Here is a 16892-nt window from a genome sequence, read left to right on the forward strand (position 1 = left end):
ACAGAAACACCTGTCTACTCCCCTTACAATTGAATCCCCTATGACTATAGCCCTGCCAGTCTTTTTCCCACCCTTCTGTGCAGCAGAGCTAGCCACGGTGCCATGAGCCTGGCTACTACTGCCTTCCCCTGGTGAGTCATCTCCCCCAACAGTATCCAAAACGCTATACCTGTTTTGGAGGGAGATGACCGCAGGGGACACCTGCACTGCCTTCCTGCTCTTTCTCTGCCTTTTGGTCACCCATTCCCTGTCTCCGTCACCAATTCTAATCTGCGGTGTGACCAACTCACTGAACGTGCTATCCACGACCGCCTCAGCATCGCGGATGCTCCAAAGTGAGTCCATCCGCAGCTCCAGAGCCGTCATGCGGTCTAACAGGAGCTGCAGCTGGACACACTTCTGAGCATTTAAAGGACACAGGCAGCACTCAGCAGTGTGAGCAGCCGGGAGCATGCAAGTAGCATGTACAAGACAGACTGCAGAAATGGTGGTCTGAGCCAGGCCACCCGAATCCCGAGGGGGGCACCCCAAATCCACCGACTTGGCACCAACTCACTACTGTTACTTCCCCCCCAATTGGCCTGGGCAGCCAACCCCCAGCAAGCCCACCAGTTTGCAATGATTTTCCAGTGTTTTTTTAGCCTCCCGCTTCTCCTCCCCAGCCTTGGTGCCCAGTCCACGTTTGTAAATACTTGTAATAACTCACGCCTGTGAGACGTCCGCCTGAGAGGAGCGGAGCATACAGTGTCCAACTCCCAACTTGCTAATCACATTTAAATGCATGCAAATGCCAGTTTTGCATGCTGCCACCAGTGCAGGGCAGAAACCTTGTTATCGCCACCTGCAAGGAAGCAGAGTATGGCGCCCGAATTGATCCCGGGCGCAGACCTCTATGTTGGCCAATGCCTGCTTCTCTGCCTGATCATGGTTTGTGTTTGAGGCATCGCGAGGGGAGAATTTTGGCCATTAAATTGTTCTATCATATCATTCTTTGTAAAGAAAGAAATGAAACGGAATCTAGAAGGTTGTTAATCTTTTAGAATTTCCTACCCAGAGAGCAGTGGAAGTTGGATCACTGAATATGTTAAAAGCTGATTTAGATTTTTTATATGTAAGGCAGTCAATGTTTACAGGGACTGGCAGGAAAGAGAAGTTGTGGCCACAATTACACCAACCATGATCTTATTGAATGGATGAGCAGGTTCAAGGGGCCAGCTGGCCTACTCCTCATATGTTTTACATTATTGTGCCAAGTCATGAAACAATGAGACCCTACACTTATAAACAATCATTTTCAGTACCAAAGAGGTTGTGAGTAATTAAGACTTACCCCACCATTAAACATTCACGTACACTTCAATAGACAATACCTAACATTTTAGTGAGTTGAGTGTATATCTATCACGCAATACTGCAATTTTATGGCACCCATATTTCAATACCAATACAGGAAGATTGTGTTACAACAAAGTTTCTGGAGGAGAGTGCTACTTGGACAACAGCTTCCTGAATTTTGCATTTAACTGCATGTGTGGCTACTGGATGTTGCTGTCTTATTTATTTTTTATTAGTGTTGACAGCCGCACTATCATTTTTAATGCAAAATCCAGGTCCGCACATACCTGATTTACAACTCAGCAGAGTTTTTAACTCTCACTTTGATCCAGATTACAACTTTGCTGCTTAAGGTGAAAGGACAGTGTACTAACCTGGAGCACACTAATTCTTTCAATAAGGCAGAACTGTCAAGTAATTAGCAAACATGAATACTAACCCAAGTTTAAAAAGTTCAAATTGTACTGGTTCATTATTTCCATCATAGTTCTAATTTTGTGGATGCTCGTTTGTTTCTTTGCAACTTTTGAACTAAATTAAGCACCATTAGGAAGCAATCTAAAAACCAAATGATTCCTTTGTTTTTAAAAAAAATCTGTAATAGATGGATAGATTTATCATAAAATAGTAGTGACATCTGCCTACTGTACAATTCTTAAACACATGAAACTGAAGTTTTTATATTCAGTCCTTTTTTTGGAGAAGGCAATTATAGTTGATGTTAACATGAATTATTATTAGCTATTAAATTGAATTACAAGTGTGAAATTTTAACGGAATCAGTGCTTTGTAAATTCATAAACCATTTCAAAAATCGTTATTAACTGTTTCAGATGCAATATTGGCAATATTGTTCAAAACCTGGGGGAAATGAAAGAAAGGTAGATCTCCATGCAAATGTAAATCTAATTAAATCGATGAGGATAACTGGCAGAATTAACTAAGATATCATAGAATTTACAGTGCAGAAGGAGGCCATTTGGCCCATCGAGTCTGCACCGGCCCTTACAAAGATCACCCTACTCAAGCCTATCCCCGTAACCCAGCAACCCCCACTTAACCTTTTAGGACACAAAGGGTGGGTAAAAGATTCCACAGCATTATTAATGGAATGTAATTTATAATGATTCTTTGCATATTGATGTACTTAATTTCTTGCAGACACCCGCAAAGGTTTTTGTTTTGTGGAAGTGCTACAGACTATGTGTCAGATGGCCTCCAGCAGTCGAAATCTTGTTACAAAATCCGAGTGCTGCTGTGATGGTGGACGTGGCTGGGGCACACAATGTGAAATCTGCCCATTTCCAGGAACAGGCCTCTTTAAGAAACTCTGTCCGCTTGGACCTGGTTACACCACAGATGGAAACGGTAATTTATAGCCTGGATCAGAGATGCTGCATGATATTTTCATTGATTTGGCTTATGTTTATACCTTGGATAATACACTTCATATTATACCATATTGATAATGATGAATGGAATAATTCATGCGTAGTGCTTTTAGATCAAAATAGTTTTTAAATTTGAAAAAGTTCAGTGTTTTCTTTTTTGCAATTATTTTCTGATATTTAGAAGAAAGAGCAGCAGTAACAATGTACATCTAAACAGCTTTCGTATGCTTCCCAAGATGATTTGCTGGACAAAAGGAAAACATTTAATTTAACACAGAATTGGGGGAGGGGATTATCTGGCTGGAGGAGGCTATAGGAATGGGGAGGGGCAAGGCCATGAATGAATTCCAGCATAAACTACTCCTGAAAACAAAGCTTTTCTAACATTGTTTCTCACAATTGGCTGCTGATTTATACACTCTTTGCTGCAATAAAAAGTGGAAGGTTGGGGCAGCACGGTGGCGCAGTGGATTAGCCCTGATGCCTTGTGACGCCGAGGTCTCAGGTTCGATCCCGGCTCTGGGTCACTGTCCGTCTGGAGTTTGCACGTTTTCCCCGTGTTTGCGTGGGTTTCGCCCCCACAACCCAAAGATGTGCAGGCTAGGTGGATTGGCCACGCTAAATTGCCCCTTAATTGGATAAAATTAATTGGGTACTTGAGATACCCTCAATTACGACACAGGAGAGAAGATTGGTAATTCAAAGGCTTTAATTACCAGAGAACCGGACAACTGCCGTGAAGTGTGGTCACAGCATGCTGCCCAGTGAGCATCACCTTATATACCGTTTCTTGGGGGCGGAGCCAGAGGCGGAGTCCCCCAGGGTTCCAAGCCCGGTCTTAAAGGGCCAATGTATTCAAGGCAAGGTACAGTTACAGCAGTTACCGATACCATTCATCACATTCACCCCCTGTTTAAAAAAAACACATAGTCCGTCGGGGGTGAAAGTGGAGTTATAAGTTCAGTCTTTTGGGTGGTCTGACCGTCCGTGCTGACCTTCTCCGCTCCGGTGGTGGTGCCGTGGATATGGTTGGTTTCGGTGATGGTATATCCGGGAGCACGGTTGGCTGAGCCTTTGCCCGCTTTGGAGCGGGGGGGGAGGTTATCGGGGGTGACTAGGGTGATTGGCGCTGGCTGGGGGGCAGGGGGCGCTATGGGGGGGGGGGCGCTGTCGGGGTCGGCAGTTGGTGCGGGGAGGGGAGCATCGGTAGGAGGGGGGGCCGGTGGGGAAGCCAGCAGGTGCCAGGTCTCGCAGGGAGACGGTGTCCTGCCTGCCGTTGGGGTGCTTGACGTAGGCGTATTGAGGGTTTGCGTGTAGCAATTGGACCCTCTCGACTATCGGATCTGTTTTATGGCTCCTCATGTGTATCCGGAGTAGGACTGGTCCCGGAGTCATCAGCCAGCGTGGAAGCAAGACCCCAGAGGTGGACTTCCTGGGGAAGACAAACAAACGATTGTGAGGGGTCTCATTCGTGGCCGTACAGAGGAGCGACCTAATGGAATGTAGGGCATCGGGTAGGACCTCCTGCCTGCGGGCGATTGGGAGGCTCCTTGAGCGTAGGGCTAGGAGGACAGCCTTCCAAACTGTCGGGTTCTCCCTCTCCACCTGCCCGTTTCCCCGCGGGTTATACCTCGTCGTTCTGCTCGAGGCGATGCCCTTGCTGAGCAGATATCGACGCAGCTCATTGCTCATGAACTATGTACCCTGGTCGCTGTGGATATAAGCGGGGAAACCAAACAGTGTGAAGGTGCTATGCAGTGCCTTGATCACGGAGGCCAAGGTCATATCGGGGCATGGGACCGCAAAAGGGAATCGGGAGAACTCATCGATGACGGTGAGAAAATAGATGTTGCGGTTGGTGGACGGGAGGGCCCCTTTGAAGTCCACACTTAGTCGCTCAAAGGGCCCAGAGGCCTTTATCAGGTGAGCCCTGTCTGGTCGATAGAAGTGCAGTTTGCACTCTGCACAGATCTGGCATGCCTTAGTCATGGCCTTGACCTCCTCTGTGGAGTAAGGTAGGTTGCGGGACTTGATGAAATGGGCAAGCCGGGTGGCAGAGGTCATCATGGATGGCTCTCAGGCGGTCTTTTTGCGCGTTGGCGCACGTGCCGCGGGACAGGACATCCGGGGGCTCGTTGAGCTTCCCCGGGCGATATTTAATATCGTACGTATAGGTGGAGACCTCTATCCTCCACCTCAGAATTTTGTCATTCTTTATTTTGCCCCGTTGTGCGTTATCGAACGTAAAGGCAACCGACCATTGGTCGGTGACAAGGGTAAACCTCCTACCGGCTAGGTAGTGCTTCCAGTGCCGCACGGCCTCCACTATGGCTTGTGCCTCCTTCTCGACTGCAGAGTGCCGAATTTCCGAGGCGGTGAGGGTTCGGGAGAAGAACGCTACTGGTCTGCCCGCCTGGTTGAGGGTAGCAGCCAGGGCGACGTCTTATGCGTCGCTTTCTACCTGGAAGGGAATGGCTTCGTCCACCGCGTGCATGGCGGCCTTGATGATGTCGGCCTTGATACGGCGGAAAGCCGACTGGGCCTCAGCCGTCAGGGGAAAAACCGTGGTCTTAATGAGTGGTCGCGCGTAATAGGAGAAAAGCCCCAAGCACCGTTTGAGTGCCTTGAGGCTATGGGGGAGGGGGAGTTCCTTAAGGGGACGCATGCGGTCGGGGTCTGGGCCTAGGACCCCGTCTGGAGGAACTTCCTCAGGTTTGCGTCGTGTTCCTGCTGGTCATGGCCGCAGGTGGTGACGTTGTCCAAGTACGGGAAGGTAGCCCGTAAGCCGTACTGGTCCACCATTTGATCCATCGCCCTCTGGAAAACGGAGACTCCGTTTGTGACACCAAAAGGGACCTGAGGAAGTGAAACAGCCAACCGGCTGCTTCGAAAGCCATGTAGGGGCGGTCCTCTGGGCGGATAGGGAGTTGATGATAGGCTGCTTTTAGGTCGACCGTGTAGAATACCCGATACTGGGCGATTTGATTCACCACTTCCGCTATGCGGGGAAGTGGGTACGCATCGAGTTGTGTAAAGCGGTTTATGGTCTGGCTATAATCCACTACCATTCGTTGCTTTTCCCCGGAGCGGACTACCAATACTTGAGCCCTCCAAGGGCTGTTGCTGGCTTCTATGACCCCTTCTTTTAGTAGCCTCTGAACCTCTGACTTGATAAAAGTGATGTCTTGGGCACTGTACCGCCGACTCCTAGTGGCTACGGGCTTACAGTCGGGAGTGAGGGTCACGAAGAGGGGGGGTGGTGCAACTTTGAATGTTGCCAGGCTGCATACCGTGAGTGGGGGCAGGGGTCTGCCGAACTTCAGTGTCAGGCTCGGTCACAGCATGCTGTCCAGTGAGCATCACCTTATATACCGTTTCCTGGGGGCAGAGCCAGAGGCAGAGTCCCCCAGGGTTCCAAGCCCGGTCTTAAAGGGCCAATGTATTAAAGGTAAGGTACAGTTACAGCAGTTACCGATACCATTCATCACAGTACTCTAAATTTATAAAAAGAAAAAAAAAGTGGGTTGGCAGAAATTATGTAACATTTCCAAATTAAGAATGAAAGGCGGGGGGGGTGCTGAAGATGGTATACTCCACCGCATTGTTAGGGTCTTCATGAAAAAAAGTGAACGAGCGGGTCCCATGCAACACACTGGTGGGGCAGGTGCCAGCACCTTAGGTTTTAAAAGATCAGGCGTGTTTTTAAAGCACGCCCTGATACAAAAAATTTAAAATAGAAAGCCCCCCTTCCTGGAATACCCACCCTCCGCAATGGAACCAACTACCCACTAACATACCGCCACAGGACATTGGCTCTGCCCGTGCATGACCCTCTCACTCCTGAGGGATTAATTTACCTGAGCACCTTTGGTGAGTTCTGCTCACCAGGTGCACTTTGTGGGGGACTGAGCAAGATTGGCACTCCGATGTGAATGGACAATCTAACGGGGGATCCATCAAAGGCCTGATAATTATATTTAAACTTATTTAAATGGAGATTTCGACATTCAACATCAGCATTCCCGTGAGGACAATCGGAACAGGAAATCCCTCCGACGTAAACCACGGATTGGGATTCTTCTGGGAATTCCCTCTCCAGCCACCAATCCCACCCCCCAAAAATGGGAGTACAAAATTCCCCGTGTCAGCTGTGACAAGACATTCAAAGAATGTGTGGCTAATAAAGGTTGTAAGAAAGGTCTACACAACACAACGGTCTAAAGAAATCCTAGCTAAAAATGGAGGGGAAAGACTTATAACTGCACGTCTTAAGTGCAATCAGAAAATTTATTTTCTGGATTTTCATAATAGAAGTAATGGGCCTAATGTTCCCCTTTTAGTCTTTTTTTCTCAGGCACAGGATAGGTGCAGTGATAGATAAAAACTAAGAAATTAGTCATCCTAATTTCCAGTTGTTATATCAGAATATCATGTCTCAAAACAATAATGCTACTGTATTTCAAAGATTCTTTATCAGGTTTTATTTGCAAATGAAATTCAAATATAAATTTACAACTTTGAAGCTACGTAAAATATTAATTTGTGAACCATTGGGTAAATGGACTCCTAGTGGATGCTATCCTTGAGGAAAATGCAGGTTAAAGAATCTATGTTGCGATGTTGGAGCCTGTTTCCAACTCATGGGGCGAAATTCTCCCAAAAGGGAACAAAGTCCCCTAGCGAGCGCAATTAGCCACGTGTTTCCCAGCACTCACAATGGCAAGAAACACATGGCTATTCAATGTAGCCGGTGTTGTATAAGAGGCCTAAATGGGGAACACGTGGCCATGACCCACACATAATCCCATTTTGTACAGTGGAGAGCTCTGTTCGCCAGAATTCCCCAGCGTAGTGAGAGATCAGGATGCCATTTTTCCATGACGTTCCACTCTCTAGAGCCCCCGAAGCGATTTCTTAGAGCGCCTGGTGCGATAGTCTTACTGCCTCGCTCTAATATGCAGAATTGCCAAAAGGCGACCCCGCCCACAATGGGCGGGATTCACATTGCAACGTCTCGCGAGATCGCGTTTGATACTGTAACAATTGGTAATTGTCCTGTACAGGGGACTTTCCAAAAACGCTATTAAAATCATAAACTTTCAATGGTTCCGACTGGATTACATCAATATCTACCCAGAAAAACCTAGAAGAATTAAGACCAACTTCTGGGTAGCTATTGTAATGTGCGACACTAACCCACCCCATGGAACTCCCTGAAAACCCCCCGTGGTACTTCTCGCCCACCTCAAGGGATTCCCCCACTGGGATTCTCCCAACTGCAGATCTTTGCCCCAACTCCCTGTCACCACCAGTCCCGACTCTCACCGCCACCCCAACCTCCACCCATCCCAACCTCCACCCACCCCAAAGCCCAACCTAACCCAAACCCACCCCCATCCCCACACACTGGGCAGCTAGTGCTATTAAAAAAAGAGGGAAGCGGGGTTTACTTACCTGCGACTCTACAGCCCTCAATGCTAGGCTCTAGGGATGCACTGCACCACTCGGATGTCACCCAGCTTGGGTCGGAAGGCTGAGAGAGATGGGATCGCCTGGATTTCAGGCCAAGAACCTTCGCGTGGAATGGCAATACAACTCAATTGCCATGCCAACAGATGGTGTGGCCATAATGTTTGGGAGTTGTCTATGACTGCCATACCTAGCCACTTAAAAGACTGACCCTCCAGAAACAGACCCTCCAGCATGTAGTGAGAGACTCAAATCACTGAGATCCCATTCATATAACACAATCAGGAATCTTGGCTCTGAATATCCACTGATATTGCTAGCTTTTGCATTGTTAGAGCTTCAAAAATTACGCAAATAAAGGTTAAATTTGTTAACATGCAGAATCCTGGAGTTTAGAGTTTACCCCATGGGTAAGAATTTAATGATCTCTTCTGAGCGATGTTGTGCGGGGTGAATTTAATCACGCAGGAGGGTGCTAGGTGGAGACTTGCTCACCCTCTACCCTCTGACCCAATAAAATCTGGGGAGGGAACACCCTGGATGGCCCACCCCCAATGCCTGTTGAGGTCCTTATTGCCTATTTAAGGATCTCTTAGGGTTGCCGCTGGTGTTCCAGGCATCAGGAAGAGAGGGTCCACCCCTCCTCCCTTACTATCCTTCCCACCCTTTGATCTTTCACTGCCCCCAGCTAATGATCCAATCCCCACGAACCCCATGCCACCCTAAGTCAACTGTGGTCTGGGTCTCTTGCTGACCTGAGTCTCTGGAATGTGTATTGCCAGCAGCTATCACTGCACTGCCTTCACTAAATGGTTGACAGTTTCTGATTGGTCAGCAGTTCTTGGAAGATTGTGGGGGGGGGCGCAATTCAGCAACCCCATTGCATCCAGCCCGGATCTGAGTACAATGGGCAAATTACGCGACAACCCACATTGGGCTCCCACGGCAGGCACTGGGCCGACCGCGGGTCACCCGACTCACTCTGCCTGGCATAATCTGCATATTTAAATAAGCCATTAGGCTAATTTAAATACCCGGATGCCGGTTTCACCCAATGCCCGGGAGTTGACGAGACCTTGCTAGGGTGCCGTTTAGTATTGGTCTACACAAACATGGGGGGGTCTTGCAGGCCATTAGAGACCCTCGGTGTTAGTATCTTGACATTCCCTGGCACTTGGGCACCTTGGCATGTTGGCAGTGCCTGGGTGTCAGGTTGACACTGCCAGGTTTTGGGCCCAGTGTGGGGGGAGGGTTCCTTATCCATTGGAGTGACGAGAGGGGCCTGAAAAGGGTTGAGGGGAGCTTGGGGCTGCTGTTCAAATTGGCACTCTGATTTGTGAGGAGCCATTTGCACGCCAGCAGGAAATCGACTAAAGTGACGCCTCGACGGGGAGCAATTCCCCGAGACCACAAAATACGGCAAAGTGCCGCTGAATAGCGGGTCAATTCGCAGCGTTGCAGCTGCTCCTATAATCCCGCCAAACGGGCCCAAAGGCGGACTTTCATTTTTGTCCACGGAATCGCACACAGGATTTGCACTCCTGGGCAACTTCATGCTGAGGAAGCCCTACTCCTGGCCACTTAGCTGCCTGAGGCCTCCCCAAAGGCAGTAATGTTTGGCTCTCATCAGTTCTCCAGTCGATAGGTGAGACCCCCCCCCCCCCCATCCAAATCACCTGGATTAAATTCACTGTGGTTGGCCCTGGAGCTGCCATGTGCTCTGTGGTAGGCTATTTAGCTGGTGAACAATTTATTTTTCGCAGAACAAACTGGACTTCAATGGCCAAACTCACTCAAAAGCCGTTGTCTTTAATAAACTTGGCCTGTAAGGTTCAGCTTACTGACCTTAGCAGCTAAGGATGGTATAATGATCCCAGACCAGACCCCAACAGTGATTAGAATACTGGACCAAAGCCCCAATATTTTGGTTTATTTGTAAGACTCTGTGGAAAGAATGATTTGCTCCAAGAGTGATTGCATGAATAGGGCTTTGGCATTTTTAAAACAAAACTTTATTATGGCTACGATATTCAACTTTTTAATCTCATACCCAAAAAGAACACCTTAAACACTACTGCTTAATTTCCCATTAAACAACAAGAAAAGAAGCATACAGCTCTCAATCTATCTTACTGTGGGAGAATTGTGGACTCAGCATCAGGCAGATCAGAATTCAACACCTCTCTCTAAAAACTTTCTCTTAAAAGCTTTTCAGAATGTAGGCGCGATTCTCCGCTCCCGCGCGGCATCGGGAAGGCCCACGTGGACAGCCAATGCATTTCGAAACCCAAGGACACAATGATGGAATGAGGGCCGTCGTCCAGCAGCTGCAGACGCAGTTAGAGGAGTCAAACCGCGTCCAGGAGCAGGGAGTGGTGCCGCTCATGGCAGCCACCCAGGCCGACACCGCACGGGTGGCGTCCACGGTCGAGGCAATGGGTGAAATGGTTTCGGCCATGGGTCAGGTTCTGCAAGGCGTTGGGCTTAATGTGCATGCATCATCCTCAGCCCTGGAGAGGGCTGCCCTTTCACAGGCAGCAATGCGCCAGAGTCAAAACGACATTGCCGGCGCGCTACGGGCCCTGGCCGAGTCCCAGCACGCCATGGCACAGTCCCAGCAGGCCATGGCACAGTCCCAGCAGTCAGTCGCGGAGAGCATTGACCGCCTGACACACGTGCTGGATGGTGTCGCGCACTCACAGGTTGAGGTCGCACAGTCTCTGGAGGGAATGTCTCACTCCCTGGACTCCGTCTCAGCGAACCTTCGGACCCTGGTCGATACGGTTGCAGGCCTCCAGGACTGGCAGCGCCAGGTGTCGGTGGAGCGACGGGTCACCTCCCAGCTCGTACCTCTGTCCCACAGTGAGGCCCGGGGGCCGCCGGGCTCCCCGAGGGAGGAGGAGGTTCTGGGGCCCGTCCCATTAACTCCATCACGGGACGTCCCTGAACGCTCGGCCTCCCCCCGTGGGCAGCTGGCAGCCCCAGGAAACGAGTGCCGACGGGGAGACATATCGCAGGGGGTTATTCTCAGCAGTCCGCCTCCACTCCTGCTGTATCATCTGGGGATTCACTTAGACGTAGTGGTAGGGTCCATAAGGCAATGAAGAGGGACACAGAGTAAGTTGGCACGGGTGAAGGGCACAGTTTAGTTGTAGGGGCTAGGGCATCTGTACATAATATTCACCATTAAACTCACTGTTGCACCTAACTTGTAAGACTGTGATTTTTCCGTTGCCACGGGGATCATAATGGTGACCGAGTGTCGCTGGGGTTGACGAGCAGTGAAACTTCGGTGCCGGGTGTGCAGTCCTTTCCCTCCCCCCCACACCCTCCCACAACTACCCCACCCGGGCACATGACGGAGTGTCCCTGACGAACTCAGCGACCACCGAGATGGATGGTTCAGCTTTTCCCATAAGTCAGACTTTGTCTAACGATTCTGAACTCACAGCTCATCGCAGAGTGGGCTGTCATCATTCAACATGGCACTGATCACACCCACTGACACAGCCATCAATGTTGTGCTATACCGTTGTGCCATAGTGGTAAAGGTGATCGAGCAGTGGAGCAGTGTACGCGGGGGGGAGCAGTTGTGTGCTGACTGTCTGCACGACTGGCGATGCCGTCACACGCGATGCGTGAATCTTGCTGCCACCAAGGCGTCGCGTGCCCGCTGTCCTCGCGGTGCCGTCGTGCAGCCTCCTGGACATTACCAGCACCCGGGTCGTGTCTGCGTGCTGCGTGCTGCGTCCGATGCACCACTAACTTCTCCGCGTTGGTCTGAGGCCTCTGTATGGGCGTCATCAGCCAAGACCTCAGTGGATAACCCCTGTCGCCCAGCAACCAGCCCCTCAGCCGCAGGGGGCGTCCCTCAAACATAGCAGGGATGAATGACTGCACAAGAATGTACGCATCATGCACACTCCCTGGGAACTTTGCACACACATGCATGATCTTCATGTGGGGGTCGCATACCACCTGGATATTCATGGAGTATGTCCCCCTCCAGTTTGTGAACACTTCCCTGTTGCCTGCAGGCAGGCGCATGGGGACGTGAACACAATCAATGACCCCCTGGACCATCGGTATCCCGGCCACGTTGGCAAATCCACGGGCTCGTACTTCCTGATTTGCTTGGTCCTCGGGAAAGGTGATGTAGCGGTCGGCGATGGCATACAGGGCGTCGGTCACATCCCGGATGCACCTGTGCACCGATGACTGCGAGATCCCAGATAGGTCCCCACTCGGAGACTGGAATGAGCCGGTCGCATAAATGTTAAGTGCCACTGTCACCTTGACTCCTCCTCCCCCCCCATGCTGCTCGACGACGGGCCACTCCGCGGCCATTCCCTCTGCTGCTGCAGCTGCCCCTGCATCCACTGTGGGATGTGGCTGTGGACGCTGCTGGATGTCAAACTGCAATGCAGCGGCCCCAACCACTGCGCTGAACATAGCCGTTCGGATCGAATATATTATCGTCACCTACAGAAGGGTGGTGGGGGGCAGAGAAACGACATGTTAGACGGAAGTTAGTCGACACCTCGGCAGCTGCCTGACACGGGATACCAGTGTGTCCCGGTGGCCTGGTCGCGCTGCTGACACTGGGCCAGCCTAACCCCTGGTCACTTTCTGCGTCCAACGGGCAGTTAACAACACGTCCTCCTCACCGGTGCGTCAGTGGGCTGTGGCGATCAGCCTCAGTGAGCAGTGTCCTCGTGACCGTCCTGCCATGGCAGGGCGGCTGACATGTTGCATCCGGGGGAGGACAACCCACTCCACTCACTCCCTCTCCCCCCCACGTCTCCCTCTTCCCCCCCCCACTTCTCCCTCTCCCCCCCACTTCTCCCTCTCCCCCCCACTTCTCCCTCTCCCCCCCCACTTCTCCCTCTCCCCCCCCACTTCTCCCTCTCCCTTTTCACAGTAACTTCATTGAAGCCTACTCGTGACAATAAGCGATTTTCATTTCATTTCTCCCCCACTTCTCCCTCTCCCACCCGCCACTTCTCCTTCTCCCCCCACTTCTCTTTCTTGCCTCCCCACTTCTCTTTCTCTCCCCCCCACCACTCGCTCTCCCCCCTCCCACTTCTCCTTCTCCCCCCCACTCACGCTCCCCCCACATCTCCTTTCCCCCCCACCACTCGCTCTCCCACCTCTCCCTCTCCCCCCCCACTCGCTCTCCCCCCTCCCACTTCTTCCTTCCCCCCCCCCCCTCCCAATGGCCGCAGCGTTCTCGGGGATGCCTTCGCCAGTTTGCGGAGACTCCGGGACGGTCCGCTCACCTCCTCAATCCTCGTCAGCCAGCACGACTGGCTGGCAACTTTAAAAAGCAGGTGTGGACGGCGACGGCGTGACCTGGCGTCACGACGTCGGGACTTCGGCCCATCCGGGCTGGAGAATAGTGGAGGTGCCGGAGAATCGCCATTTTGGCTGCATCAGGCGATTCTCCGTGGTTTTTGCGCGCAAAACACGATTACAGAAATTTGGCCGGTTGGGAGAATAGCGGGCGCGCGTCAGACCGGCGTCGCATGAAAAAACGGCGCTATTCTCCCAACCGGCGTGACATTGGAGAATCGCGCCCAGTGTCTCTGCATCCCTTGGCTCCACCCAGCAATGACCTCATCGCCCCACGCTGAAAAACAAATTATATCCGCAGGCTGCAAAGCAAATTAACTCCCGAGGGACTTTCCCAGTCAAATCACAGTCCATTGGCCCAGACTAAAAAGCACATTCCTTTGTCTATTTCACCTTCTGGCTGCTAAAAGCACCCAGGCCCTGAAAAACAGAATTATTATTTTTTTTAAATGGCAACTACAGTCAAACACACTCTAACTCCAGGCTTTTAACCCTTAATTGCCTAATATTTAGAATTCAATATTCCTAAAGTCTTCCAGTCGTCACAATTGATATCAAAATTAGCTCTGCGTTCAGATTCCTACTCCTCCGCCCGCTTTCTGCTTCTGTTGCTTCAAACTTCTCAACCTCACTTCCTAATTCCACAGGTCGCATCTATCTGTACTGATGGTTATGCTAGGTGATTTGAATAAAGGTAGTGTACTATAAGGTATGTTTTCTTTAATTGTCCTTGAAGTTCTAGCTAGTTCTAGTGAAGTGAAAATCGCTTATTGTCACAAGTAGGCTTCAAATGAAGTTACTGTGAATAGCCCCTAGTCGCCACATTCTGGCGCCTGTTCGGGGACACTGGTACTGGAATAGTGATAAGCCTGGAGAAACAAGAGAGGAAGAAAAGTTGAAATTCTGTTTGCAAGACAAACCTTCAAAAATGTTTCAGTGGCAATGTACTTTGTGTCATGCAATTGTGCTTGCTGGTTCCTTGTGTAACAATAAGTTACTGAGCAGCATGTGAAGACGTAACAAAAAAGAAGCATGATATTAGTTCTGAGTTAAGGTAAGAAATCCAGCCTCACAATGCATTATTTTGTTTAGCTGCTCTTAGCTGATTCGTGCCATTCAGATACCAGGCAATGACCATAGCCAACAAACATTATCATCACTAAATCACCCACCACAAACATCCTGGAAGTTACCATTGACTAGAAACTTACCACTTACAACTTCTCAATGCTACTTTTCTGTTTGGAAACTTAACAGGATAAGCCAAATAAATACTTGGCTGTAAGAACAGGTCAAAAGCTGGAAATTCTATGGTGACTTTCTCACCTCATGACTCCCTAAAGCCTGTCCAACATCTGTAAGGCACAAGTCAGGATTGTGATCGAATACTCTACATTTTCCTGGATAAATGCAGCTCCAGTAACACTCAAGAAGCTCAACACTATCCAGGACAAAGCAGCCCACTTGATTTTCACCACATCCATCAGCTTTGATCTTCACTCCCTCCACGACTAGCGGACAGTGGCAGCATTGTGTACTATCTGCAGCAACTTGCCAAGGCTTTTTCAACAGAAATTTCAAAACCTGTAACCTCTGCCACCTAGAAGAACAAAGGCAGGAGATGCTTTGGAACAACACCACTTGTGAGCTCCCTCCAAGACACACACCATCCTGTCTTGGAACTACATGGCCGAACATTCACGGTTGCTGGGTCAAATTCTGGGACTCCCTCCCTGACAGCACTGGATATACGAACACCATGTGTACTGCAGCAATTCAAGAAGACAATTTGTCACATTCTGAACCACAGTTTGAGATGACAGCAAAAGGCCTTGCTGTCAGTGCTGATACCTGTGAACAAATAAAAATGATCAGTGTAGACCAATCAAGTCATGTAATTGGTGGGAGGCGGTGGCCCTTCTCTGCTGTATGGTTGCCACATCATGTTGTGAGCCCGTTTGCTCTCCAAACAGCAAAGTGACATTGAGATGTTTCAAGTGTGAAAAGTGTACCCAATCACACCCAAATGACCATCCTACATTCTATGCATGTGATGTGCATAATAATAATCTTTATTGTCACAAGTAGGCTTATATTAACATTGCCATGAAGTTGCTGCGAAAAGCCTGTAGTTGGCACATTCATGGTCCTGTTCGGATACACAGAGGGAAAATTCAGAATGTCCAATTCATCTAACACAGGGGTGGGCAAACTACGGCCCGCGGGCCACATGCGGCCCGCCAAAGGTCTTTATGCGGCCCACCAAGATCAAGTCATTAAAAAAAAAAAAAAAATTTTTTTAAATAAAAAAAAATTTTTTTTTTTATAAGGTTAATGGGGGGAGGGGCTGTTGGGTTACTGGTATAGGGTGGATATGTTGACTTGAGTAGGGTGATCATTGCTCGGCACAACATCGAGGGCCTGTTCTGTGCTGTACTGTTCTATGTTCTATGTTCTATATGAGGCGCCCAGAATCATAACCGGGTGAAGCACCATTTTTGAAAAGTAGAGAAAAAGAGGGCTAAAGGCAGGATGCCGCTGGGGGAAGCGCTGAGGTATATGCCGCACGCTAATTGGTTACAACCGGGACTATTAATTAATATACTATGCGGCCCTTTAAAATTGTGAATTTCTGAGTGTGGCCCTTGCACGGAAAAGTTTGCCCACCCCTGATCTAACAGCATGTCTTTCGGGACTTGTGGGAGGAAATCAGAGCATCACAAACCCCATGCAGACACAGGGAGAACGTGCAGACTCCACACAGACAATGATCCAAGCCGGGAATCAAACCTGGGACCCTGGCGCTGTGAAGCAACAATGCTAACCACTGTGCTACCGTGCCACCGATATATATGATGTACATCATAATGCCACGTTATGTTGCAAGGGTATTTGGGACAACAGTCCCTTGGAGATTTTGATGTGAGAATGGTAAGCTATACCTTATTGTATGGCCATGAAAGAATTAGAAAGGTTGTTAATTTGTTTAAATCAATTTATACGGCAGCCTTACGGATATAATTGAAAGGAAACAAGCAAAGGGACTCATAGTCAGCACAGGTACTTGGTAAATGACATTTTTGAGTCATCTTGTACTTGCTGCTATCTTCAAATCTAATATCTTCTTCATTTGAATTCTGGTTCTGGAGGTTCCATTAATACAAATGTGAAGTTATCCATTTTGGTAGGAATAACAGCAAACGGGATCATTATTTAAATTATAAAATATTAAAACATGCTGCTGTGCAGAGAGACCTGGGTGTGCTAGTGCATGAGTCGCAAAAAGTTGGTTCACAGGTGCAACAGGTGATTAAGAAGGCAAATGGAATTTTGTCCTTCATTGCT

At 49.4% G+C, this 16892-nt stretch overlaps 1 protein-coding gene across 2 annotated transcripts in view; it reads left to right on the plus strand.

Moving 5' to 3' along the window:
• LOC119956802 (fibrillin-1-like) overlaps window positions 1-16892 on the plus strand; it is a 622562-nt gene that overhangs the window by 549105 nt on the left and 56565 nt on the right. For both annotated transcript variants that reach the window (XM_038784238.1, XM_038784237.1), the window contains exon 57: window positions 2497-2703. In XM_038784238.1, coding sequence (XP_038640166.1) covers window positions 2497-2703 — 207 coding nt within the window. The remainder of the gene's footprint in view (window positions 1-2496; window positions 2704-16892) is intronic.

This window comes from Scyliorhinus canicula, chromosome 24 (genome assembly GCF_902713615.1).
Source record: "Scyliorhinus canicula chromosome 24, sScyCan1.1, whole genome shotgun sequence".
NCBI lineage: Eukaryota > Metazoa > Chordata > Chondrichthyes > Carcharhiniformes > Scyliorhinidae > Scyliorhinus > Scyliorhinus canicula.